The 27,639-nt window shown below is 46.4% G+C and overlaps 1 protein-coding gene across 3 annotated transcripts in view; it reads left to right on the top strand.

Moving 5' to 3' along the window:
- NSG2 (neuronal vesicle trafficking associated 2) overlaps positions 1-27,639 on the top strand; it is a 62,593-nt gene that overhangs the window by 7,107 nt on the left and 27,847 nt on the right. The window contains exons 1-3 of one of the 3 annotated variants that reach the window (XM_015537752.2): positions 107-428; positions 1,334-1,484; positions 17,676-17,759. In XM_015537752.2, coding sequence (XP_015393238.2) covers positions 1,356-1,484; positions 17,676-17,759 — 213 coding nt within the window. In that variant the 5' untranslated portion in view covers positions 107-428; positions 1,334-1,355. Of the gene's footprint in view, positions 1-106; positions 429-1,066; positions 1,485-17,675; positions 17,760-27,639 lie in introns of those variants that run through there. The other 2 variants (XM_042992039.1, XM_042992029.1) reach the window with 2 other exon arrangements.

Raw genomic sequence — 27,639 nt, 5'->3', positions numbered from 1 at the left:
GGTGGTCCCTCCTCCTAATGAATATGTCTCCTTTCGTTTTTCTAAAGACTCAAGGATTGCTTGTTATATGGTTATTATTATTATTACTACTATTATTATAGCCAGAATCCCTCCCACTTCTTGAAACCATTTTGTCCCATGCCCTGGTTGTGGCCATGCATGAGAAACAGCAGGTGGTGCCAGATGACAGATGGTGTGGGAGCCCGTTCCCCGGTGGGAGGGGGCGCGAGTGAGGGAGCAGGCAGGCAGCTGCCAGGAGCTCTTCCCCTCTCGCTCGCGCCTCGCTCTCAGAAACTCCCAATCCAGACACAGGCAAGGCGCTGTCCTTTCAGCACCACGAGCTCGGGCTGAGGAGGGAGGACTCCTGGCCGTCCTCCTCCTCTTCAAATTGGCTTGAATCTGCTCTGACCCCCCAAGAGTGCATCACAGTAAGTAGGCATTTGTTTTTGCTATAACCACTGCTCAATATCCTCCGACCCTTTACCATCCCTTTCACCTCCACAACAACCCTATTTTGTCTAATAATGTTCCATCATCAGGATTGACAAGAGAAATTCAGTTGTCTGGGCTTCTAGGGTTGGGGTGGGAGTACCGTTTGACTTCCAAAGGAGCTTGAGAGAAATATATGCGATTTGTTTATTTAGTTGGCAATCTTGCAATGTGGGGGTTGCTAACTTTCCATGGAAGCAAAAAAAAAAAAAAAAAAATGGCCCTTCGCTATTGAGGAAATGGAGGAATTCCATGGCTGAATAAGAGGATCAGGTTCAAGCCAGTCCTTTTTTGTTTTAGGAAATTGTACCTCCTGTACAACCTACATATCATGTGAAAGGGTGCAGTATACATAGAGACACTGAATGTACTTATTGTATTTTAGGGAGATTGCTGAAGCAAAGCCAACATAATAAAATAGCAAGGTGGTAAGGTGTGGTGGTAAGGTGAAATTTATCATACTGCAGAGTGACCCAGAATAATGGGATTTAATTTTGCAGTACAAATAAGCTTTTCACTGAGATTATATGACTGTATTAGCTCTAGTGTCTTGGATTTTTTTTTAAAAGCTTGTATATTGTTTGTGTAAGTCTGGGATTTTCCTTGAGTTTCCCGAATTTTAAGGCTGTTGAACCCCATGGGTGGGTGGCAGATTTTGATGATTAAAGAAGTTTTACTGGATAATGAGAATCGTGTCAGGAAATCTAGCAAAAGATAGATAGATGACTGATCTCTATATTGAAAGCCGAGTGAGCTGTTGAGGACAGCGCTTTTTCTCTGTCGTCAGCCTTCTTTTTCCCTGCCTCACCTCCTACTGTAACTAGAACCCCACTGCTTGCCTTAGGTCTGGGAAGAAAGGTGTAAGGATGGTGAAGCTGAACAGTAACCCCAGTGAGAAGGGAACCAAGCCGCCTTCGGTTGAGGATGGCTTCCAGACCGTCCCTCTCATCACTCCCTTGGAGGTTAACCACTTACAGCTGCCTGCTCCGGAAAAGGTAAAGCAGATACTCCTCTCTCCATCGGTCCCTCATGCTTCCCCCACCTCAGGAAATAAAGCAGCAAAAAAAAAAAAAAAAAATCCCACCTCTCCAAACCTTTCATTCCCTCAGCCCAATATGTCCCCTTTCTTGTAAAATGTAGTTATTCCTTTCAGAGACATGACATTTCTCATGTTATTTCAGGTTTATGGTAAGTGTTTACTCATTTTTTGTTCACATATACATACATGGGCAAGAAAATTAATCTTTCTTTTTTAAAGTTTTATCGTAGCAGATGAGGGCTAATAAGCTTGTAGATGGTGGCAGAGAAAATTGTCTTGATTATTTGGGGGAGGTGTTTCAAAAATTCACTGGTATAGATTTGAGGACAGAGAATTGGATGCAGTCCAACAAGCATTTAGTTTGCACCTGCTGAGGCCCTATCCCTGCGCTACAAGTTGGTTACGAAAAGACAAATGACAAAATCCCCATCTAGTAAAATACTTAATATAATGCATCAGGGTAAATGCTATACCTGAGAATATCACAGGTTGTGAGAGCACAGGGGTGGAAACAATTAAATTCTGTTGGGGAGGAAGGGGGCTGGAAGGACAGATTAGGTAAACTGCAGAGGAGAACATTTGAATTTGGCTTGTAAAGGTGAGTAAAAATCTTCCAGATAGACTACAGGAGGAAAAGACATTTAAGACATAGGCAAAGCATGGAGAGCTTTGGAGAAATAGCATGACTAGAGTAGAGCATCTTTGGGGGAGGCGTGGCTGGAAATGAATGACTGGCTGATGGCACATCTCCTGACATGGGAGTAGTCCATGAAGAATGGAGGTGGGCATTTGTACAAAGGTGGGCACTGATACAAAAGTCGTTTCGTGGACAGAGGTGGGAGAAACATTATTGTTTAAGATCCAGTTGAGAGAACTTGGGGTTTTGCAATGCGAGCTTTTGCACACTGTGAGAGTTAGATTTGGAGGTAAATGATATAGTTCCCTGGCTGAAGAGCAAACAATGGATCATTCCATCTGTTTGATTTTCTCATTGGCATCTCCAGGAGGGCATTGTGTGTCTTAACCAATTGGCTCTAGCCAATGAACAGAAGAGGAGCCAAAGCTAGATAAAGGGCCTGGCTGATTGGCTGGGGGTTGAGTCATCTGTTTTGAAAGTGCAGAGGTTGTCAATCTGAGAATGTACATGGGGGTGGCAGAGATAAAGGATCCTTGAGCCATCATGACAGACTGATAAGGCTTTTAAAAATAAAATGTGAACAGGCACTTAACACTAAAGAAATGTGAAAGAACAGTATTAGCTAGGTATCTGCTACAGGAATAGCAGAGGTTCTCAGTTTTTGACTGTGTATTAGAATCATCTGGGCGGGAGGGGGGGCTTTGAAAATCCTGATACCTGGGCTACATACCAGAACAATTATATCAGAAGCTCTGGGCGTGAGACCCAGGCATCAGTATTCATGAAATCTCCCCAAGTGACTCCTGTGTGCAGCCAAAGTTGAGCATCACTGTGGTAGGTGCACATCTCCCCATGGGAGTCAGGGATTATGCACACAAATTTATAGGAGAAAAGGCGAAGGATCAGAGAAATTTGGTTAGTCATCCAACCTTACAGACAGGAGTAAGCAGCAATGCTGGAATCTGAACCCAGATATAATGGAAATTGGAGAGGGAAAAGGAGATATTTTCTCAAGGTTTTGTGAGGCTTTGGAAAGAATCTTTACCCTTCTGCCAACAGCTATAGCCTGGAAGACCTGTATGTCCCTTAAAGGTGTGCAAGGAAAACGGATTGTGGTGAGGTCACCCCTCCCCCAATGCCTATAAACACCTGCAAATCATCCAGAGATACCATGGCCTCTGTCTCCCTTTACTCCAACACCATTCCATCCTCTCACTTTTGGGGGCTTTCTTCTCTGGTTTAGAGAGGAAAAAGCATAATAACCATTGAGTGTCCAATCCAGATGTACCGAAAAGCTGTCCCAAAGCCTGAAGGACAAATACATTGGGGACCTGAATGCATGGAAAGGGAAAGCAATGCATTCTGGAAGATGCAAATCCCTAGAGGGACACATCCTAACAGGGGCTCGTCACAGACATTCATGACAAAGTTTTCCTACCAGGCGCCTCAATTTCCTCCTTTGTGAAGTGGGGAGGATCATCCCTACCTCACAATTGTCAGAACAAAGTTAGATATGGCCTCATATGTAAGATACCTGGCACAAAAGTAACTATACAAGAATAATAATAATAATTTTCAAGTGCTTCCTAAAAAGTAGATTCTGTTCTAAGCTGTATGTAAACACACTAACACACACACACACACACACACTTTTCTTTCACCCTTTCAATAGTTCATAGGACTGAATAAGGGAATTGTTACTTTAATCTAATTTTTGAAGATGACAAAATTCAAGCATGGAGTGGTAAAGTAACTTCCCAAAGCACATAGTTAAGGGAGCATCCTGGCAATGTCTAGAGAACCCAGAACCCAAGCAGTGTTGTTCCAGAAGCTTCCACTTCAGCAGAAACAAGGAGCCAGCTGGCCTGAGAGTCCACCGACTTGGGCTTTGTCTTGAGCTTAGTTGCCCATCTAACAATGTGACTCATGTGACTTTTTTCTCCTCCCTTAGACCTCTTCTCTGAGCAGGAAATTATCGTAGCGGTTTTCCATGCTAGCGCTTTGATTTTATAATATTCACAGGAGTAAACACATTTCCCCCCGACGTGACAACGGATGCGTTAGAAGTGAACTTGCACTTGGGGTCCTCCACGTGCTTAGCTGGCAGCAGAGATGCTGAAGCCCGGCCCTGCCCCACCTTTCACTATTTTGCCCTGGCTGATGTCTTGCAGCAAGTTTCTTAAGCTCCCTCAGCCTCTTCATTGTAAAGTGGGGATACTGGTATCAGGACTCAAGTCATAGGACTGTAGGGAAGGTGAAGTGAGTCCTGATGCAGTTTTTAGTTCTTTGGTTAGGTTCCAGTCAGATGGTGAGTGTTCGAAAATGGGCACATCAGAAGGAAGTATATTTAACCCTCATGTTGAATAATGTTGTTTGTTTTTTTTTTTTTTGAAAATGTAAAATGCAGAGTGTGCTTGGTGTGTGATAGTGACAATCGTCTTTAGGTTTGTTCACTAAATGTGCTTTAGTATGAAGACGGAGTTTCAGGGGGAAACCTTTCAGAGGCTAACTGGAGAAATAAGCATGTCTGAAGCCCTGTCTCTGGGCTGGGAATGGGTCTCACAAGGCATTCACATCCATTATTTCAGTTAATCGTGTCAATGGCTCTGTTGGGGGGTGGATAGTGCACCCATTTCACTGATGGGGAAACTGAGGTTCAGGTCAATAGAGTGACTTGCCCAAGCCTCAAAGACGGAGTGGGAGAGCTGGGGTTGGAATCCCAGTGCACCTGAAACCCCGATTTTTCCCTCTGCACTGTGCTGCCCTCAATAACAAGAAGCCTCCCACCCCCAAGAATGCTTCCTCAAACTCTCATCTGTGGCCCTGCTCCTCCTTGAGCTCCCTGGATCAGCAGGTGAGGCCTGGGCACCATCCTCCAGAGAGAACATCCCGGCCTCCAGTGCTCCCTCCCTGCCCAATACTGGAGGGATTGGTGCCTGCCTCAGGAGGGGAGAGAGGCCAGCATCCCACCTCCACACTGCACCTGAGGGAGCCTCCCTGGAGATGGGACCGGGCCCTTCTCTCATGGAAACCCTTTTCAGTCACCTGCACAGTCTACAGTCCTCAAATCCTGGCCTTGGCAAATCCTTCTCTGCCCACTGGCTTCCATTCCCACCACTCCTACTTTGTACTTTGAACACCAGCAGGTCAGACCTACCTAGAGCAGTGGAGGGTGATTTTCCCCTCAGTGGAACATTTGGCAATGTCTGGAGACATTTTTGGTTGTGACAACTGTAGGTGGGGGGACACTATTGGCATCTAGTGGGTGGGGGCCAAGACTGCTGCTAAGTATCCTACAGTGCATACGATGCACCCCCCAAATGTCAACAGTGGCAGGGTTGAGAAACACTACCCTCGAGTTTTCCACACTCTCCAGAGTGGTTCCTGCTTCCTCCTCCTTGCACAGGCCATTCTTTCTGCCCAGAATGCCCTTCTCACCCCTTTGCCTAATAAGCCAGAACTCATCTTCCTAAACCCAGCTCAGATGGCAGCTCTTCTGGGCACCTTGCCTAGCCACCCATACTTATAGCTATGGTTTTACTTATCAACATAGAAGGTATTCACTCACTCAGTCACTCCCTCGTCCAGCAGATCTTCTTGGGCGCCTTCCATGTGCCAGGCACTGTGCTAAGCTACGCATAGCCAGCCATGAAAAGTCAGGCAGGACCACTGCTTTCACGGAGTCTCCAGTCCAACGGGGCAGACTTCAAGCAAGCCATCATACAAACAGCTGTACAGGGACGCAAGCTGCAGGAAGGGCTCTTAAGGAAGGAATATGGGGCTGTGATGTGAGAAAGGATAAGGCGCAAGAGACCTGATTGTGACGCAGGCTGGTCAAGGGACGTCCTCCTGGGGAAGGTCCCTCCTTGACACCTGGGGGATGGGAGGTAAGGGGAGTAGAGGCAGACGGTCATGCATGTGGATAGGCACTGAGGGAGTTGGAAGAATAGGCAGGAGGCCCGGTTGGCTGGGCATTCTGAGTGAGGGAGAGAGATTTGAGAGATGAGGTGAGGTGGGCCCAAGTTCATGGGGGGCTCAGTGTACATTCTGAAGGGGTTTAAAGTAGGAGAATAATAGGATCAGGTTTCTATTTGAGGAAGATTCCTCTGGCTGCTGTGGGCCACCCTAAGGACGAGGGACCCATGCTGGGTCTCCTGGTCTCCTCTTCCTTGTTCCTTCTCATGTATCCCTCTTACAAAACCAGAGTAGTTTTCCCACGACAGAGGTGACTGGGTTTCCTGCACCATGCCTCCCATGAGTGGTGAAGAAGAGAAGTGAGTGGCAGGCAGGAAGTCAGCTAGAAGGCCACTGCCATGTTCATGAGGGAGGTGGTGGTGGCACGCACTAGGGCAGTGGCAGTGGGAATGGGGAGGGGGGCGGACTTAGGTTGACTTGGTGTCTGGTTGGCACTGAGGGTACTTGCCCACTAGGGCCTGAGGGCCCTGGCTGTGCCTCATCGTGCAGCCTGGCATGCAACGGGCAGTGGGAAATGCTGGCCGAGTAAGGTCCCCTGTCCCTTGCATAGCCTAAAGCTGGGCTTTAGTTTCTCCCCTTGACAGATGTAGGAATAGACTTGAATCCAAGCAGTTGGGTGGCTTCTGCAGCCCAGGAGCACAAGCTTTCTAGAGGCTGGAACATCCGTCTGCAGATACCATATTGTAGGACATGCCTTTAGGGCCCTGCTGCCTTTGGTGTATCTAAGTGACCACAGTAACTCGGATGTTCCCACAACCCATCTGTGAGGTTGCAAGCATTATGGCCATTTTACAGATGCAAAAACAGACTCAGAGAGGTGAAATGCTATCCTAGGACACCCAAAGGATCAATGCACCAAGACCTGCACACAGGTGCATTAAGAGATGCCAACGAATGGGTTGCAGGTCTGCAGAAAGCGAGCCACAAATGAACACAACTCCACCTTGGCAAAGCCCCAGATGAATCATGTATTTGGCAAGCTAGCAACCAGGCTGTGGGCAAACGTTCCTTTCCTTTCTACTGATTTAGTAATCAGTAGTCTTTATATGTCCTGGACGAGGCTGGCTCACCTGCTTGTGGGAGGAAAGGAATGCAGACTTTTGGAGATCCAGTATTGATGTTTGGTACACTTTGTATTTTGCGTGGTAAACCACAGGTGCTTTGTAGCCCCAGAAGCCTGGGTTTGGGTCTCAGCTAAGCTATTTACTTACTGTGTGGCTTTAGGCAAGTTGCTTAGCATCTCTGGGCTGTGTGTGTGTGTGTGTGTGTGTGTGTGTGTGTGTGTGTGTGTCCTACAGTAAAATGAGCATAATACCTACCTAACAGGGCTATTGTGGGGAAAAAGCATGAAAACGGTCTAATGGCACAGCGATGGTGATTTACTGGTATAGCTTCCTACCTTTCACTGGACATCCTGACTGTGTTTCCTGAAGTTCACATTTTTGGACGATGACTATAAAAATAAAAGATGCTGAGAAGGATGGGGTTTTCAAGGTGAGGGTACAGGGGGGCCCAACAGGGTGGACCTGGATGAATGTGGCCAAAGAAAATGCCTCTCCTGTCACTGAGTCCTGTGTGCTTTCTTGGCCTCTCTTGTGGCTTTATCAGAGGGTTCTTCTCTCTGCAACACAGGATCACGGAACCATCAGCCTTTCCTTAGGGAGCAGCAGAAGTGCACGTCTCTGCAGATTTGAGATTCACAGAGCCCCCTTATTCTATTCTTCAGACACTCTCAAGAAACAGTTTATAAATCGCCCCGAATTGGGGCAAAGGCTCTGACCAGCAATTCCATCAAATAGACATAAAATGACCACTAAGCATATTTAAAATTACAATTTAAAAATATAATTTTAGGGGCGCCTGGGTGGCTCCGTCGGTTAAGCGTCCGACTTCGGCTCAGGTCACGATCTCACGGTCCGTGGGTTCGAGCCCCGCGTCGGACTCTGTGCTGACGGCTCAGAGCCTGGAGCCTGCTTGGGATTCTGTGTCTCCCTGGCTCTCTGCCCCTCCCCCACTCGTGCTCTGTCTCTCAAAAATAAACATTAAAAAACGAAAAAAAAATTATTTTAAGCAAAATATAACTTTTTACCTATTAGATTGGCAAAAAAGAAAAAAATCCCCAAATGGCAACGTTTGGTAACGTCTGGTGCTGTCAGCAGAGCTAATGTCTGGAGCTAAGCAGAGCTTCTCGGCACACTCTTGTTGGTTACATAATGTGGTGCAGTGTTCTGCAGAGGGTGTGTTGACATCGCTTATAAAATTTAAACTATAGATACCACTTGATTGGTATGCTTCTTACCGGAAGGTAGTGACCTTAGGGGTATATTTTTTTCAAGTACACCAAGGCTTATGTATTAAAAAAAGGCCTGTGAACAACTGGAATGTTCCACGCGCTTGGACGGGTGGGATGAACTTGAGTGCACGGCTGTGGAAGGCTAAGTGGCTGTTGTGAGAACGAAGCATTCTTGCTTGTGTGATGTGGAAGGAGTGACAGACATCGCTCCGTTAAAACAGCTTTAAGGAGCATGATATGGAGTCATCCTATTTGTGGAAACACATCTGTGTGTATGTTTTGTCCTTAATTTCACAAAACAGGTTTGGAGAGACTCACAAGACACCCTTCAATGTTGAGGGAGTAGGGATAGGGGTTGGAAGGTGGCCCGTTTGAAGGCTTTCATTCTCTATTTTTCATACTCTTTTTTTTTTTTTTTTTACCATGAGCATGTACCAGATTTTCCGCTTCTAAAAAGTCACCCCCATTCTCCCAGATGGTGAGACAGTCTTGGAGCATGGAAGTGACTCGCACACTCACACAAGGAACAAACCGGTGTCCCAGCATGTGGAGGAAGGCATTATAGCAGTGCGCTTTGAATCTGAACCCTAACTCTGTCACCTACTTGCTGTGCAACCCTGGGCAAGTTTATTAGCCACTCCGTACCTCTGTTTCCTCGCTGTTAAAAATGAGGACAATCATCTCTTCCCGTGAGAACTGTTTTAAGGGCGAAATGAGCCAATGTAAGTCGAATGTTCACCCGGCTGTCCAGCGCGGAGTAAATGCTAATGCAAGGCTATTTTTCTTGTTGTTGTTGCTATTCTTACCGTTCTCAGCAGCTGAGTCCCAGAATCAGGATCATCGTGGAGAGCACAGGGCTGGCCTCAGACCACAAGCAGTGCTGAGCGGTGAAGTGGGCTGGGCCTCTGGACCACAGAGGACAGGCTCAGAGGCAGACCTGTGGACCTCTACTCTAAGGATTCTGGCCCAGGCAGCTAGTTTCTGCTCATAACAGGAGCTGGAAGCCTCCCCCTTCCCCGCAGAGGACTGGGTGGAGGGTCCGTCATCTGGCCACATGCTATGCACTGCCACGGAGTTGGACACACGTAGTCTTATTGGACTACAGCTGGTGCATCTGATGCCCAAGTGGCCCAGCCTCCATTCTGCCTCTGAGCAAGGAAAGGAGACCTGATCCCATGGAAAGAGCCCTAGACTGGGAGTGACGAGACCCATACTAGAGTCCTGCTTCTGACCCAATCTTTCTGTGTCAGAAAGGACAGCAAATCCCTTTCCCCCCTCTGGGCTCCCATCTCCCCTGTGAGAGAGGGGGTTGGACAATACTACCACTAATGTCCTCTGAGCACTAACATTTTACTCTGTTCTGAGCCCTCGCCAAGCTTTGAGGGCCCAGAGAAAGAGACTCAAACCCCAAAAGACGGAGTATGGGTTAAGAGGTGAGCGGGGGAGCTGGGAAAAGGTTCCCAGCGAAGTACTCAGGCCCCATCTGATCAACTTCACCTTGTCTCTTTAGAGATAGGACTCATTCATTCAACAGTAATTCATGGAGCTCCTAATGTGTGTCAGGTGCCATGAAAGCAGAATCGGAAGGTGATAATTCTTGAAAGGTGACATTCTTAGCGGGTGGTACTTGGAGCTGAGCCAAAAGCTTACCTTCAAGGTCTGGCCCTGCTTTTTAGTAGCCGTGTGTGAGGTGGTGAGGTCATTTCTGCTCTCCAGGACTCAGGTCCCTCATCTGTAGAATGGGGATAATCACTCCTACTTCAGACTGACTGAGAGGGTTTCCTGAGAAATAGGCTGTAAAGCTTTTGGCACAGTGGCAGAGGGTACCCACTTTAAGTCCACGATAGGAAAGAGCACGGGGATCTTGAGTTTGAACCACCAGTTCAGCCACTTACCAGTCATTTGGTCATGAGCAAGTGGCTGACGTCTCTGAGGCTAAATTCTCTCATCTGAAAATAAATGGGAACACTAATGACTTTAAAGGGGTTACATGAAGATTGGGGAGAACGTTGTAAGGAGAGTTAGGAGAATTAACCAACAACAACACATCACTAGGGTCCCTAGCAATAGTGCCCAGCACACAGTAGGTGCTCAGCAGATTCATTGTCCTGCTCTGAACTTCTCTCTTAGCTGCAGAGACGAGCTTCAGGGTGCAGCTTAGATCTATTTTCAGCCCGTGCAAGTCCAGCTCATAAAAATACAATCTTGCTCCTTGTCAGCACTTCTGCACTTTAATTTATTGTTCTTGCCAATCCTGGGGCCTCTCCATGTGGGAACCTCTTCATTATTGATAATCCCAGGAAGTAGTATTTTAAATTTTTATGATCTGTACTTTGTGCCATCTGAACCACCATGTATTATCTGGCCTTGCCAGTGAAGGGGGAATATATCCAGACGAGGGGTCCTTTCGGGATGAATAATTTATCCCGTTTTCACAATGCCAATTATGTTAAATTATGTTCTTCATATCAGCCGCTGACAGGACAATGGGGACTGATGTAAAATATGAAAAGAAAACAAACTTGTATCGGTGCCCAAATCCACAATGGTATTTGAAAATCTGGAGGTTCATTTTTTCCCAAATATTTGTAAAACCCTACTTTAAATAATAAGAAAGAATGTGTCCTCTTCTCTCTCCATTTCCCCACCCTCCCCTCCCCATTTCTGTTATTAATCAAGGAGCTCAGGGCTCCGGGTTTTTTTTTACCATTTTTTTTTTCAACTGCAGAGAATAGAGCCTTTCTTTGCAAATTTATTTTCTCTTCTCTCTTTCTTTGCTTATGTAGGCTGATTCCTCCAAGGTACAATTAATGATTGGCTCACATTTCTTATGCTTTCCCCTTCATAGTACTAAAAAAAAAAAAGGCGACTGTTGCCATATCTTCTTTTATAGAAGGGAAGTGTTTCTGGCTTCCCTACACGGGAACAGAACATCAAATTTCATGACACGCCCAATAGCCAGTTGATTCCAATAACTCTGTAGGGTTGTATTTCTCTTGTTCTCCACATCTTTTTAGTGTATCTCACTGTGCAGAGGCTTCTCCATTATTCGTATGACACATCTGGAAAGCCACTCTCTGGTTTATAATCCTTCCTTGGCTTTTCACTGCTTTCAAGTTAATCTTCAAGATGCTTGGTGGCATTCAGAGCTCTGTTTACCCCTCACTTCACCTGCTCTATGTTCTGGCCACTCAAAACCACTCATTGTGACTTCTCCATGTGCCAGCCTCCTGAGTGTTTTCTGAATGTATAGTGGTATCTTCTGTTCCCTCGATCTAGAAAACTCTTTTCCCTAAGTTTGGGGAGGCAAGCATGGAAACAAGAAGCTGGCCAGAGAAACCATTCATGGAGAGATGATGATGCTCTGGACTAGGGTGGCGGCAATGTAACTGGACAGGTGGATTGATTTGAGAGAAATGCTTGAGAAGCCGGAGCTGGTGCTGAAATGGATTTGGGGAGTGAAGGCAAGGGAGCAGTCATGGGAGAATTCCTGTATTTGGTTTGACATGAGCACTAGCCTGGATAATACTGCTGTTTGGGGGAGATGACTTGAGGAAGAAATGTTGAGAGGCAGGTGGATCCACAAAGAGCTTTGCTGTGGACGTGGTACATTTAGGCATGTTGGCTGAAGGGCAAGTGTCCAGTAGGGTAAGCTGAGTTCTAGATGAGGTCTGGATTAAGTTATAAGGATAAGGATGGACTTGGAAGTAATAGGAGAGCAAATACTCAGAGGGGACTTGTAGGAGGGAAGCACGGCCATGACCTCACCCTGAGAGATTCTAACACTGAGAGGTCAAGCAGAGGGGGAGGATCTTGAAGAGGGAACTGAGGAGAACTGGTCAGTGAATGGGAAAAAAACCAAGAGCGATACTGCCATGGTCCCAAAAGAGAAGGGCGTTTCAAGGGGGAAGGAGTGAACAAGAATACTGATAGGTCAAAGAAGAGAGCAGAGGACTGTCTACTTGTTCTAGGTACATGGGCAAACATCTGCTTTTGATGTGGATATGGAGTTCTAATGAGCTAACACTTCCTTAGGGGCCAAGGTAAAATATTACATGGTAATCTGGGTTACTTTTAGAGAAAAAGGTAGCTTAGTTAAAGAGAGGAGATGACTGAGGACCAGCATGGGTCACCAGTGTGACCCTTGGCCTGTGCTTGAACTCAGTGGCTTGAGGAATGGGATTCCAAAACCAAAATAACGTTTACATTAGCAAGCCACTCAGAGCAGGGGTGCCTGGGTGTCTTAGTTGGTTAAGCATCCAGCTACAGCTCAGGTCATGATCTCACGGTTTGTGAGTTCAAGCCCCGCGTCAGGCTCTGTGCCGACAGCTCAGAGCCTGGAGCCTGCTTCGGATTCTGTGTCTCCCTCTCTCTCTCTGCTCATGCTCTGTCTCTCTCTGTCAAAAATGAACAAACATTTAAAAAATTAAAAACAAAAAAAGAAAGTCATTCAGGGCGTAAGTAGCCAGTCATAGAGGTTCAGGGAAAAAGCAGGACACGGTTTTTAAGGAGGCCTATGACCCCCACTCTGTCAAACTCAGCACCTCCCATTACTGCAAGTGGTAAATGAGATACTTTAAGAAGAAATATGGTATATAATTATAAATACTATTATTATTTATGTATTTATTGTAAATATTATATATAAATTATATAAATAAATAATATATACATTTTTAATATATATTTTGAACTTGATATACGTGAAATCAATCATATAATATATAGAAAACATTTGTGTCTGATTTCTTTTGTTCAATGTAATGTCTCTAAGATTCACCCACGTGTGTGGAATTCCATTTTATTATGAATAAACCGCACTTTATGCGTTCTCCTATTAATGGGCATTTAGATTGTTTTCAGTTTGGAGATATTATGAAAAAAGTGGCCATGAACATTTTTATTGTATCTTTTGGTGGACGCATTATATTTTTAGGTGATTTTTTTTTTTGCTGGTGCCCCCCCCTCAAAAAAACCCCTATTGATTTTGTGATGCTTATTTGGCCATCTTGCTAAATTCTAACAGTTTTCAGTTCATTTTTCTTGGAACACATTTTCATCAGATAGAGCTGTTTACCTCAAGTAACAGAAAACCTAACCCACATTGGATTAAGGTCCAAGGAGTATATATTTGTCCCTATAACTGCAGAGTCCAAAGTGGACTCCAGACAAGGTATGGTCCAGAGGGCAGCATGTGATCAGGGCCCATCTCCGTTTCCCTAGGTTCCTCCGGGCTCTGCCCTCCTTTACCTGCTACCTTTGTCTTCATCTTGGGTCCTCCTCATTGGGACAACAATCTCTACAGAAGTTTCAGAACTCAAGTCCTCAATACACCAACCAGAGGAAGAGCATGCTCTTTGAGGAACACCCATAAAAAGCAAGGAGGCTTCTTTCCCCAAGTCCCTAGTCAATACTGCCTCCTATACTATTGGTCCAAATTGGGTAACATGCCCATTTCTGAGCCAATCAAGGTCTATGATCAATAGGATGGTATGCCCTGATTGGCTTAACCGAATTAAGGGACCGTTCCTACCATGAGGGAGGCATCGGCCCGACCAGACCACATGGCTGCCACACACTGGGGCAAGGGTGAGTTCCTAAAAGGATATCTGGAAACTTTTGATCTAAATGGATGCCAGAGATGCAACCACAAAATGTTTATTATGATAATTAGAATGACAAGGCCTATAATGATTATTCATTATCTCAGTCCAACAGTAATATTTTTAAGGTTCTGTCACCCATCTTGAGGCATCAGAAGACATCTTTCTCAAGATGTCAGCTATGCATAGGGTCTTCTAAATTAATGTGGAATGATGAAAATGGTTTTGGGCTTTTTGAGCTTTGGAAAAGATGTTTGTAGAAATAGTGGGGCAGAAGAAAGGATGAAGAAACAAATGCTTCTTCACGTTTGATGCGTGATGTGTAGATGGCCGAGATCTGATGGCTAAAAATCTAGCAGCAAAGGGATCAACCCAAGAGGTGGTTGATTGTTGAGATGGACTTGGCCATGTGGGAAGGCACATCAGTTTTCTAGTGTTGGACAACAAATTTTCAAAAAGGAAATGGCTTAAAACAACACCATTTTATTATCTCACAGTTTTTGTATGTCAGAAGTCCAGGCACAGGTCAGCTGGGCTCTCTGCTTGGGGTCCCACCGGTCTGAAGTCAAGGTGTTTGCCACTCTGCCTTCTTGTCTGGAGTTTGGGATCCCCTTCCAAGCCCCCTGAGGTTGTTGCCAGAATTTAGTTACTTGTACTTGTAGGACTGAGGTCCCCATCTTCTTGAATGACCTGGATGTCAGCCTGGGTCACTTTCAGCATCTAGAATCTGCCCTCAGGTTCCAGCTGCATGGCCTTCCTGTAACATGTCAGCTTACTTCTTCAAGGCCGGCAGGAGAATCTCTCTCCAGTCTGCTGTGATGGAGTTTTATAACGGCAGAATATCACCAGAGGAGTAACTATGCCATCAGAGGCCATCATCCTATCCACACTCTAGAGGGAGGAAACTATCCTGCACACATACACTGGGGTGGGGAACGGTGGGGTTAGGAAGCTAGAGGGCCATCTGAGAATACTACTTACCAGAAAAGGCAAAGGCATTTATTGCCCCAAGCCTTATGGTTCACATGACACAATGCCCAGGAAATTCACTATGTCTAGAAATAGATACCAAGATGCATCATAATACACACACACACACACACACACACACACACACACACACATACACACGTATGTATATATACTTACATACAACATGAAAATAGGGAAAAGACATTATAATTCCCAGCTTGTGAATATTTCTAAAAACGTGGATCAGAATGAGCAGACATCTACGTTTTCCACACCACTTTATAACCTGACAGTTGATCTAGTGATATCCAAAATATTTTGAATCATTAACATTTGTAGAATAGCCTCTAAGTTCACAAAGCACCTGCACATACCCAGAACATTGAGTTAGGTAATAATAGAAACACCTAGCATATGAGCTATGCTTTAAGCAGTTGCTTCCTTAGTTACATTAGCTCCCGACTCTCATGTATCCATTGAAGTTCCCATGAAAGCAAACAGCAAACTGTGTAGACCACGTGGTATTTCACACTTTTCTTTCTCTGGCCACATGGTTCACTTTGCAGAAAATGTCTTTCCTTGGCTTGCTCACCCAGTGAACTTCTGTTCATCTATCCCCCCCTACCTTTTTTTTTTTTTTTCTTTTCCAGACAAGGAGGTCAGGAGGAGCATGCTTGAATAGCATTCCTCTTGAGAAGTCCTTGCATTGCTCTTGATGGGCTGGGTAGGGAGGACCTACGGGCTGACAGGTACAGGACAGCTCAATTCCACATCTGCTTCAAACATCTAGGGAAGAAACTTTGTCAGCTCTCAGAGGCAGTGTTCAAATAAACATTTGCTATTGAATGAATGCTCTGAGTGCTTATCCTCTACTAACTCATTTAAACCTTATAACAACCTAATGAGGTGTTTATGCTCATTGCCCCATTTTATATATGAGAAAACAAAGATACAGAAGGCTTAGCGGAGCTAGTATTCAAAGGGTGTGAATACCCTCCCTACAATACCGACAGTACCAGTATCTACCCCACAGGATAGAATTGAGATACAGACGTCAAATATTCAGTGCCTGCTATCTGCTATATAGTCAATTTGCAAAGAAGGAGACCTGCTTTTATTACCTGTGGGCAAAGAGGCCTCTGCTTTCCTGTCCTTTGGAATAGGAGGCTGAAAGAAAATAAAAAATTAACAGAACGATCCACTCCATCTCCCCAGTACCCTCACCTTTATTTGACTGCCCCACTTCCCTATCTGAAGGAGCCAGGGCTTGCTTCTGCTGTTTGGAGAGAGGTGAGATACAAGAGGAGAACTGACATCTGTCAATGGGTTCTCGATGATGGGGAGGAAGAGAGGGGCTAGATGGGCGGGGCCCCGAGCCTCCTTAACTAACATATTGAAGTTATCCACATGGGAGATGTTCAGTAAAGTAGTCCTTTCCCCACCTTTTCCTTTTTGAGCTACATTTAGTCAATGGCATGCCTCACAGACTTAACATGCTTCACAGGAGAAATTTTTGCTCGAGTCAGTACAATCGACTGCTGTCTCCGGGAAAACGCGGTGGGAGTTTTCAGTGAAGATTCAGTTAATCTAAGCTCCAGCGAGAAGTAAGAGTGATCATGGTTAGAAGACAGCTTCCTTTTAGCTGTGTGACCTTGGGCAAGTGACTTAGTATCTCTGAGCTTCAGTTTCCTTGTCAGAAGAATGGAAATAGTAGTGGTGTGTAGATAAATGCATATGAAGTGCTCGATCCAGTTCTGGCACATAATAAATAATTCCAAAAATATTACCCATTATCATCTCATTTAACCCTCAAAACAACCTTGTTCAATAGGGATGACGATTATGGCTATTGCGCATGTTTTACAGGTGAGGCCCTGAGTCTCGGACAGCTTCGGTGTTCTTCCTGATGCTATGGCACTCAGCCATCGTTATTGATTATCTGTCAGGTTCTTTTTTCTTCTGCTTTGCCTACACAGTGGGACGCAGTTCCATAAATGCCTTGGCAGGTTGACAGCGTATCTTGATAAGATATTAACCACCTCTGCAAAATATTCAGACTTCAGAAAAATATGATCCAAGAGATTCAAAGACCTTTATGTTTTTCTTGGTGCAAGCCCTTAAATCAAATTGCAGTGAAGTGTATGTAGAAAGGTTGAGCTTCAGGTTGTTCATCATAACTTATTTACATCACCCAAACTGTGGAAACCACCTAAATGTTCAACAATAGAGACCCATCGGACTAATTGTAGAGTACGCATCCGTGACATTATGCTCCATCAAAAGGCAAAATACAATTGCGTATTTGTCTACGTTAAAAAATGTTAGTATATTGTTGTATGATAAAAGTAGGTTATGATTCACAAAGCACGAACCTGTTACATAGAAAAATATATGTTTGCATAAATAGCACACATATACATCATAGACGCATATAGACACATATAAATACATCTGGAAAGGTATGACCCAAATCGTCACCTATGGTTGCTTCTGTTGCAATGGGGAAGTACGGATAACTCGAATTTTCTACGCTCTTGTGTGTTTGAGAGGGAAGTTCTTTATTTTCTGTTCTTTGTGCGATGTATAAAAATTCTAGTTACTGAGAAAAAGAAAAGCAGAGAAGTGTTTGAAGTCTCCACGTGTGCTAACACTGGCTGAACATTTCAGGTGATTGTGAAGACAAGAACGGAATATCAGCCTGAACAGAAGAACAAAGGAAAGTTCCGGGTGCCGAAAATCGCTGAATTTACGGTTAGTTTCTTGACGGGGTGACACAAACTGTAAAGGTAAGGCTGGCTTCCGCCAGCTCAAGTTTCTTCGTGCCAGTGGAGTTGCTGCTACTGAAGAGTGGGAAATGGCATAGGCTTTTTCTAGAGGATTTCTCGAGGCCACGCTGTCCGGGGGCACAGAATCTAATCAAATAACAAAAGCTCTGCCTCTCGAACACTACTTACGCTCTCTTCTGCACTGGAATGCTCAGATAATTTGATAATTGATACATGTGTCTCCTTTCCTCTTTTTCCGCCTGTCCCTGTCTCTCTATCTTTCCATCACAATCCCCGGGAAATATGATGGAAATGTATTTTTACAAAACCCTCAAATTTCAGTCAGTGGATGGTTGCAACAAAATGCAAAAAAGACAAAAGGAAAGACAAGCTGACTTCTTAGTGGAAAAACCAAATGGATGACTTTCTATTTCTTGGTCCTCCTCACTCGGAGGACTGATAAGTATATTACCACTGTGATAAGTTGCATGAAGGAGCCATGAAGCACGCTGTGCAAGGAGGACCTCAGGGAAATAACCTGGAGAAGTCACTTAGGTAGCTGGGAAGAGCACAGCTTGTGCAAAGGCCCTGAGGCTGGTCCCAACTCTCGAATAGGAATAAGGGCAACGAGGCGAGACTGTCGGCAGTGGGTAGGGATCAGGCAGATATGAGACAGGAGAAGGGGGCAGAAGGCAGACAGTTCTAGGCCTTGTAGACTATATGCGGGAATTTGGGTTTTATGCTAGAAGCATAAAGGAAGCCTCTGAAGGACTTCAAGGAGGGGAGAGACATGATTTAAGTGGGTTTTAAATAAAGCACGCTGGCTTTTATGTGGCTGATGGACTGCAGCAGGCAAGAGGGAGCAGGGGGAGACTATTAGGCTACTGCAATCGTCCGAGTAGAAAGAGACGGTGGCTTGAACAAGGATAGCAAGCAGATAGAGAGACACGGGAAGACCTAAAAGATATCTAGGAAGCAAAATCAGCCATGATTTTACTAGGACCAGTGGTTCTGACAATGGATATGGGAGCAGTCTGACTGGGTAGGAGCCCTGTCTCCAGCTTAGACCAGTCAAGGGGCCGCACCCAGCCAGCAAACCTCATTTATTGAACGGAGGTGATACTAGGGTTGCTGGGAGGGTGAAGTACAGAAGACATGCAGAGCCCTTGGATCTGTTCATGGTAAGTACCCAACAAACCGTAGCTATTTAGTGTCAACCGTGACTGGGGATTTTGAAAGTAAAAACAGCTCTTGGTTGGTTACCTGGGACTGGAGTGTGTATATGGTGAACAAGCCGTTCCCCATCTCCCTGCTAAATCTGTGTTAGCGCGCAGCTGGGTGTGTGAGCCCGGGAGGGAATGCGGCCCCTCTGTATGCATCCCTCGGGAGGGTGAGAATTCCTTGGATGCTGACCACCTCCCCCACCTCTGAGGGCCGGGTTCTCTTACTTTGGGCTGTAGCTTTCCTGTCTGGCTCAGCGTGGGCCCGGTGAATATGGGCGTGGCCTGAACTGCAGACCTTAAAAGAATGAGCACTGAGCTTCCAGGGGAGGCGGGGGCCATCCCGGAGCATAAGGGCGCACTGGGCCAGAGAGGGAGCTGACCTGTGCTCCCCCGCAGCGGAGACCATCAGAAATATGCCCGGATTCAGGAACCACAATGTGCACTGCAGTGTTATTTATAAAATCAAAATATTTGAAGCAATGCTACATTGTCACCAACTTCCTCAGGATTCTGTAAACAAGCCCCGTGTCCCTATGATGGGCTATTTTGGCACTTTCTCAAGGTTTCCTTTTTCTGAGAGAGTAGTTAGTTAACTCCGAATTACCCATGAGATATTTTCGTCTTCTTTTGACTTTCCCCTGCTTTCCAAATTTGATATGAGCATGCATTATTTCAGTAATCAGAAAAGAAGTAGAATTATTATTTATTTATTTATTATTTATTTATTATTTATTATTTATTTATTTATTTTTACCAAATAGAGTGTTACAAGCTTCTGGTGGAATTATTCTTTATTTGGCAGTCATTTTAAAATGATGGTGATGAAGACACACAATAATTTGGGCAAATACTTCAGAGAGAAAGTTAAGTGAAAAAAGCAGAGATTAAAATTGTGTGTTTTCCAGGATTGGAACTATGGAAAAAACACACACACACACACACAAGTAAACAGAGGGGGGAAAAACGTGGAAGGAAATGTATCAACATATGCCGTCTGTGGCCGTGTTATCTGGGGTGGTGCTGGATGATTTTTTTTTCCTCTTCTTTGAGCACTTTTGGTATGTTGCCATTTAATCTTATTTAACGTCCATAAGCCCCCGAGAGACTGATGTATCCCTCCGTGTCTCAAAGGGGAACCATGGCTCAGGACAGTGACCGTGACCTGCTCCTCTAGCCAGCAGGTGGCAGGGCCAGGGCTCAGAGCTGGGCCAGACTGGCCTCTCTGTTCAGCCAGTTTGCTCACGGTGGTCACTTCCCGCTCAAACAGAAGTGGGTCAACTAAAAGAAAAGGAGGGGCTCAGTCAGGGTCTGGGCCTGCGGAAGCTCACCATGCAGCTTGACTCGATTGGTCCTGGGAGTCAGGAAGGAAGGTATTGGGTTTGGGGGCACCTGTCCTTCGTCAGCACTGACTGTCGGGTGTGGGCGGGAGCCCCGTTTGTTTACGTAAAGCAGTGAGCATTCACAAGCCTCTCTGCTTTCTCAAAGAGAGCTGCCCCTGGGCGGTGTGGAGGGTATATCTGTAGGGGTGAGGGGGCCTGTATCTCAGGGGCCTGGGAGGAGGCTTTGAAGGCAATTAGGAAGAGTCTAGGGTCTGAGCTGTTGGCTGCAGCAGGGCTCAGGGATCCGGTGGGCTGTTCTGAAGATGGGATTTATAGGACTTTTTCCTGGTAGAACAAAGGGCTATTGGGGACATTCCTTGGTGTCTCGTTTGGCTGGCTGGGCAGGGGCATGCTGTCCACTGGAGCAGGAGCTGGGAGATCTAGGCTGGGGGGATGCCTGGAGTGAGAGGTGCCTGGGGGAGATGGCCAAGGATGGTGGTCTGGTTGCCCTTGGATGTAAATGGCCTGGAACTCAGGATGGAGTTTTGTGCTGGAGAACCGGCGCCGCAAGTCAGAGAGTTCCCAGCTAGTCTTAGAGAGTGTGGTGCTGGTAAACAGTGGCTGGGCTGCCTCCCCTCGGTCTTGCTCACCGGCAGGGGTGACTGTGGGTCTGGCCAGCAGACACCTGCCCCTCATTCCAGGACCTTCACAGGGGAGGAACAGCTCCCTGCTTCACATTTCAAAACTGACCCGGACAGAGCAGCTGGAGGCAACATGAGAGAATGAGAGGACAGAACCGGGCGGGGGAGATGAACCGAAAAAGACTGGCTGAAAGAATCACCTGGAATGTTTGTCTTTTCTAAAACCAAGAAGGCTCTTGCGAGGGGTCACAGACTTGAGAAACTGTTCATCAGGCTATTTGAGACAACAGGAGCATGCAGAGAGGAGCCCTTCCTTCTTTTCTTAGTCCTGGGACCTAGGTGTTCTTCTAAAGCTGATTTTGCCATGAAAGGTGCTATGGAGGGTGCTGGCACCGTGCAAGGTGCTGGTGCTGGGGAGGATGTTGGTGTTGTGGAAAGTGCTGGTGCATCTGGCCATGCTGTCAGACCTGCTTGTCCCCCAGGCTGGTGTGAGAAGGAACTGAGTGTTGCATTTGGAGGCCAGCGTGTCAGGTTAATGAGAGGTGTTCTGGGTCTTTGGGGCTAGGATGACCTGGGCAACTGAGATCACGTCCCTGTCCCCTCTTGGCTCCGTGACCTTGGGAAAGTCCCTTCACCTTTCTGAGCTCCTGATTCCTCAGTAATAAACCAGGCCACACAGTTGACATAACAAATAGTGTAAGTCCTTGGTACCCTCTAGATCTTAATGAATGATCATTTTATCTCCTTCCTGTTCAGATCCCCTTTCTTCCTCCTGGGTTCTTAGCTTCCTGCCTAATTAGCCAGCTTTTGTCTGCTGGCTGAGGCAAATCTGGGCCTCCCTTTCCAGCTTTCCCCCTTGGGAAAGTGCAGGAATTGTTCAAGGAGAAGCCAGTTCAATGTCTGGATTCATGGGCAGTCTCTCTGGCTATCTACAGTGACCTCTGGAACCACCTTTTTGCCTACTGAGGAGTGTAGGCAAATTTTTTGGTAGGCTGTTCCTCAATAGATCGGTTATAATAGGAATAATCCTAGTATTTGTTAAAATATGCTTTTAATCCACTTTTCAGCCTAATAACAACCAAGAGGTACTCCTATTGTTATCCCCATTTTGCAGATGCGGAAACTGATGGTCAGAGAAGTGAAGTGGCTCCAAAGGCCATTCAGCCCGGATGTGTTAGAACAAAATAAGAACCCAACCCTATCCCACTCCCTCTGCCACACCTTCGTGCCACTCTGGGATTGCCCTTGCCAATTCTATGGCTGGCTTGCCTTCTTTCCTTCCTTGTTCTTCCTCCCCCCCCCCTTTTTTTTGTCTTTATCAGTATTTGCTCCGAGCTGGGGCCAAAGGCCTGTTGCCGGGAGACAAAGAGTGCATGAGACAGAATTCTCTCGCTCTGGAAGGAGCTCACAAATGTGGATTAGTCGAGAACATTCTGGCCACCTTCTCAGCTGTATTGTCCCTGTCAGATCAGCAACTCTGGGCTGCTTCCCCTGATCCTCTCAGCTGGGTTTGGTGCCTCCTCTTGGTTCTGCAAGTAACATGGGGGCCTTGAATGCCGCTGTAGGGTAATTGGCTGCTCTCGCATCCGCAGCCTGGCCCCCAGCCTCTGATCCCTGGAGGGCCTACCCCCACGTCTCCCGTTCCCAGCACAGGGCCTGGCATAGACTGGGGGTCTGGTGTGTGGCAACTGGAATCCCAGTCTTTTGGAACTGCCTCAGTATTCGTGTCTGACCACATCCTGATTCAGGGTCCAGAAAGTCTGACTCTGGTGGCCATGGCCTAGGCAAGTGCGGATTGGGGGCCGTCCAAGTGCGTGGGGAAAGATCCTGGGGATATCTGTAGGACACCCAGAGCATGATCAGTGGGAGAAGACGGAATGGGAGGAATGCATTAGTGCAAAGGGACCAGAACTCAACGTTCCTGTCAGACAAATGGACACATTAACAAGATGTAGTGTGGGGGAGCGCTGGGAGTGGGAGGGCTAGTAATTCTTAGAGAACAGGGGCCTGTGGGTTATTACTAAAAGCAAGCAACAACAAAGAAACAACACAAAATAAACAAAAATCCATCCACTGATCCACTCAATTCTTTGACCCACTCAGTTCTCCAGTCTGCTTACAGGGGAAGGGAACTGAGCTACCAGTGAGTAGCTCCCTGGGGACGCTGCTAAGCCAATTTGCCTGCCAGGTTTTCCTTTCCTCCTTCTCCTTCTCTTCTGTGTGACCAAGGGACGGGGTCTCGGCCCTCTGTCTCAGGCCTCTGCTCCGCTCGTGCACCAACATAAGAAAGGACATATTGCCGTGCCAGAACCAGCCTGTCAGGGTCGGCGGCCACGTCTAAAAGCTGGAAGAGTCCAGGCCTCTTTCCCTCCTGAAAGGCTCCAATAACTGTACTCTCTTCTCCGTTCACCCGTCCTCTCAAGGCCCGGCCTCGTCCTGGGTCCCCCTGCCTCCTTTCTCAGGCTCCTGTCCTCACCGCCCCAGAGAAGGACTCTTCCAAAGGAGCCCATCCCATGAGGGCTTTGCCACCTTTAAAACCCGTCTGCAGTTCTGCTGCTCGCCTGCCTCTCCCACAAGCTCCGACTGCCCAAAGCGCTCCCCCCACTGACTGCCTTCCTGTCTGTTCGTGCTGTCCCTTCCAGCCAGAATGCCTTTGCTGCCTTCACCATTGCACACATTCCCTACTCATCCCTCAACACCCAACCCGAGTGGCCCCTGGCCCGTGTGGTTCTGCCAGCTTGCCCGCATGGTCTATCCTTCCTTTTGGGTTTCCTGCACCTGCTGTACGAGCCTCTGTTCTAGCACCAGTAACATGGTGTGGACGTCATCGAGTTACCTGCCGCATCTTGCACTCACTGGGGACCACAATGGTATCTTCTTCATCTTCGGACCCCAAGAGCCTAGCCAGTGTCTGGCCACCTTAGGAACCAAAAGATGGCTTCGATAACTGAGTGAACAGATGAATGAGTAGACCAAAAAAGAAAAAAAAAAAAAAATCCCCCTGGCTGACCGAGAAATTCTGCATTTATTAATAACACCAGAGCTCTGCCTGCCTATTCTTCAATATCTTTATTTAAAATCAGGGCCTCATCTTTGCTTCTAAGCTCCTTGACAATGACACATTCTTATAAATGTCTCTTTTTGACGCCACATTCCGAGGGAGGTGAGACCCCATTTCTACCTTTGCCATTTGCTTCTGCCAATTTTTCATCAAAACCCCAGGGGCTGCTTTCCTCGGGAGGGATTCTAATCTTTGCTGACAGGGGCGAATGGAGATAAGATGCTTTATTTTATTATCTGTTGTCTTGGTTTTTATGGCTCTCCTATTTTTTTATTGTGAGGAATGTCATAGGTGAGTTATTAAAAACACTGCCTGCTGGGTTAAGAGCAGAGTCATTATCTGACAGGGGAAGAATCTGCATATGAGTACTCGGTGGAGAAAGACCATGATAGTATTTGATGTTTATGCTTGCATTTTTGGCTAGGGTGTTACTGAAAATCAGAATAAAGATGCTGGCCTATGCTTTTGTCTGGGCACTTTCTCTGAGCCTGATGGAATTGTCCTGTTAGGGTAGCTTTCAGAAATGCATGTTGTTGTTAATTGATCGTTCAAAACCAAATGTGGCTTTTCTGTTTTGTTTTGTTTTTAACAACAACATCCATGGTGCTGTCTCAGAAGGAATGTGCTCAGGGTTTCAGGGAGGGCCGGGGCGACTCAGTGACCACTCCATAGTCAAATAACTGAAGCTGCTTTTAGTGCTGGCTTCTCATTCTCGTCGATGCAAACAAGCATTGGTAAGTAAGTGCTACAAGAAAGCAAGTGACTGGGTGAAGACATCTGATGGCCAAGAAGACTGCTAGAGTGTTGTGAACATTCTTCTTTCCTATGGGACTCCTGCAGGGTGGGCTGGAGCTGGCTCACACCCTGTCCGGAGAGCCAGTTATGAAAAGTCTGCAAACCAGTTGTTAAACTGTTGGAAGCTCCTAACGAACCATGGAAATGGGCAAACATGACGAATCACGCCCCGTCCCCAAGAGCGTGACGAAAGGCCACACGGAAGAAGGGGGAATGAATACATGGGTTGGGGATTTGTGTGACTAAAGCAGGTCATTTCACCTTTCTGAACCTCTGTTTCCCTATCTGTAAAATGGGCTAGTGATGTCCACAATCTAAGCCTGGTGTGAGGACGGAGTTAATGTAAACTAACACTGTACCGTGGGCGCCCTTGTACTTACGCAATAATATATTTCTGGGGAGTCGGTCACATGACCCGATGGGATGCATCTGCCTAGGCTGGGCCTCCAAGGCAAAGCCGTGCCTCGTTCCATCTCGGTTGGCCCTCTGTCTCAACTGACGTTGTCTTGGCACACCTGTCCCTCCTCCCTCACCCTGTCCACAGTGCCGGCTTTTGAACTTCTGTCTCCATCTCACCCCCTTCCATCCAGCATGAGCAAAATCGCATCAGATCATTATATCTTGCTTGAGGAATCTTCAGTGGCTCCCTACTTCCTACAGGCCAACAGCATGGCATTGCAGGCTTGTCCAGAGGTGGTCCTTGCTGCTAGTTCCTGTCCCTCTGCCACTGACCTCCTGCATGCCCAGGGCTTCAACTTTCACATAGTTCTGCAAGTCTGCCGTATGCCCGTTCTCACCTCCACGTCTTTGCCCGTGAACTTTTCCCTCGACTCTACCCCACGTGCTCTGCCTTGTGGCCCAGCTCAACTGTCACCTCCTCCAGAAACCAGTCCTCGATCCCCCACGTTAATTCTTCACCTGGGAGCCCCACGGTCCCAACATTTCCCTCGGCCCCTGTGCCCGTCTCTGCTTCGGCAGAGATCTCTTGCTACCTGGCTAGGTTGCTGAACGTGCCACCGAAGGCAGGACTTCATGATGTTTTCTCCAGTCCCACATTGGGGTCATAAGAGGAAGATGTTCGTGGTAAGTAAAACAATATTTAAAAATTATTGTTTGCAATTAATTAATTAATAACAATAACTTCCATTTTATTGAGCTTCTGTATGTGTCATGTAGTTTGCTAGTCACTTTCCATGCCATCTTCACGATAACTCACGAAGGAGAGATCAATTTTCAACATGCAGAGGAGAAAACTGAGGATCAGAGATGTTAGTTAAGATACTCAAGATCACACAGCCAATAAAGGGTAGAATCAGGCTTTTCTGACCCACTGTGATGTGTGTGTCTATGGATGTTTTCCTTCTTTCTTTCTTTTTTTTGTTTTGAGAGAGAGAGAGAAAGTGGGGGAGGGGCAGAGGGAGAGAGAGAGAGAGAGAGAGAGAGAGAGAGAGGGAGGGAGGGAGAGAATCTTAAGCAGGCTCCACGCCCAATGCAGAACCCAAGTCGGGGCTCAATCTCACGACCCTGAGATCATGACCTGAGCCAAAATCAAGAGTCAGACGCTTAACTGACTGAGCCACCCAGGCACCCCTCTATGGGTGTTCTTGAGTGTATGTGTGAGTGTCTGTATGTGGTCTTTTGTCTATACCCATCTTCCAAATTGGGAAAACCTACTCATTTTGGGAATTGGCTAAATTAAACTAAACTGAGAAGTGTTGTTCTGTTAGAATGCTAAATTTTGCTGCCTATCCTTGCTGTTTGCCAAGCATTAGTCTAATTTTGCTTTGGCTCTTTTCTTCTTTCTTTTCTTTGAATACACTGTTTGGCCAAGCCCTGAAATGCATTGATCCAAGAAGGAAAAAGAGAAGCAGAAGTTCCCAAGGGAGAAATGCCATTTTCCTCACTGCTTGTCATGTGGCTTTGCCTCTCGGTCCCATCACATGGTGGGAGGGTTCGTCTCCTGAGTTTCTTGCTCTCTGGGCCTCCGTTGCCACAATGCGTGATTATATTAAATGTGATTTAAAAAAATTTGTGATGTTTAAGCTCCTGGAACTGTCAGAGGTAGACAGGTCCTAACAAAGTGACTGTATGTGCAGCTCATGTGTCACCACCATGTTCTATAATTATAAGAAAATTAGTTGTCATAGCAACTGCTACACAGGCCTAGCTTCCTCCTGGAGGTGCTGACAAGCCCCTCAGCTCCACGATCTGGGAAACTGGGAGGCAATTCAGTTCTCTGGGAACAGTCAACTCTTACTTGGGTGTTAATCGTGAGCTCATTCTAATTCTCCACAACTTGAACTCAGTCGCGTTATGCAATCTGACGGGTGCTGGTTTGAACTTAGTTCTAGAACACTCATTGGCTGTTTGACCTTGGGCAAGTCACCTCACCTCCATGGGCCTCAGTTTCCTCTTTTGCAAAATGGGGATACCCATGCCCACTTCCAAGGATTGTTGTAACGTTTACGTTTTTTTTTTTTTTTTAATTTTTGTTTTTTTAGTGTTTATTTTGAGGGAGAGAGAGAGACAGGGCACCAGCAGGGGAGGGGCAGAGAGAGAGGAAGACACAGAATCTGAAACAGGCTCTGAGCTGTCAGCACAGCGCCCGACGCGGGGCTCGAACTCACAAACCGCGAGATCATGATCTGAGCCGAAGTCGGACGCTCAACCTACTGAGCCACCCAGGCGCCCCTGATTATGTTTGTGATGTGCCTGTCAGAGGCTCTGGCACACAGTAGCCCCTGGTATATATTAGATATCTTCCGCTTACCCTCTTCACTGTGAACAAGGGGAAAACAAACAAACAAAAATGCCGAATTAGAGAGAG

The sequence above is a fragment of the Panthera tigris genome, chromosome A1 (assembly GCF_018350195.1).
Source record: "Panthera tigris isolate Pti1 chromosome A1, P.tigris_Pti1_mat1.1, whole genome shotgun sequence".
NCBI lineage: Eukaryota > Metazoa > Chordata > Mammalia > Carnivora > Felidae > Panthera > Panthera tigris.
Note: the sequence above shows the minus strand (reverse complement) of the source record. Positions and strands in the feature narration are given on the sequence as shown.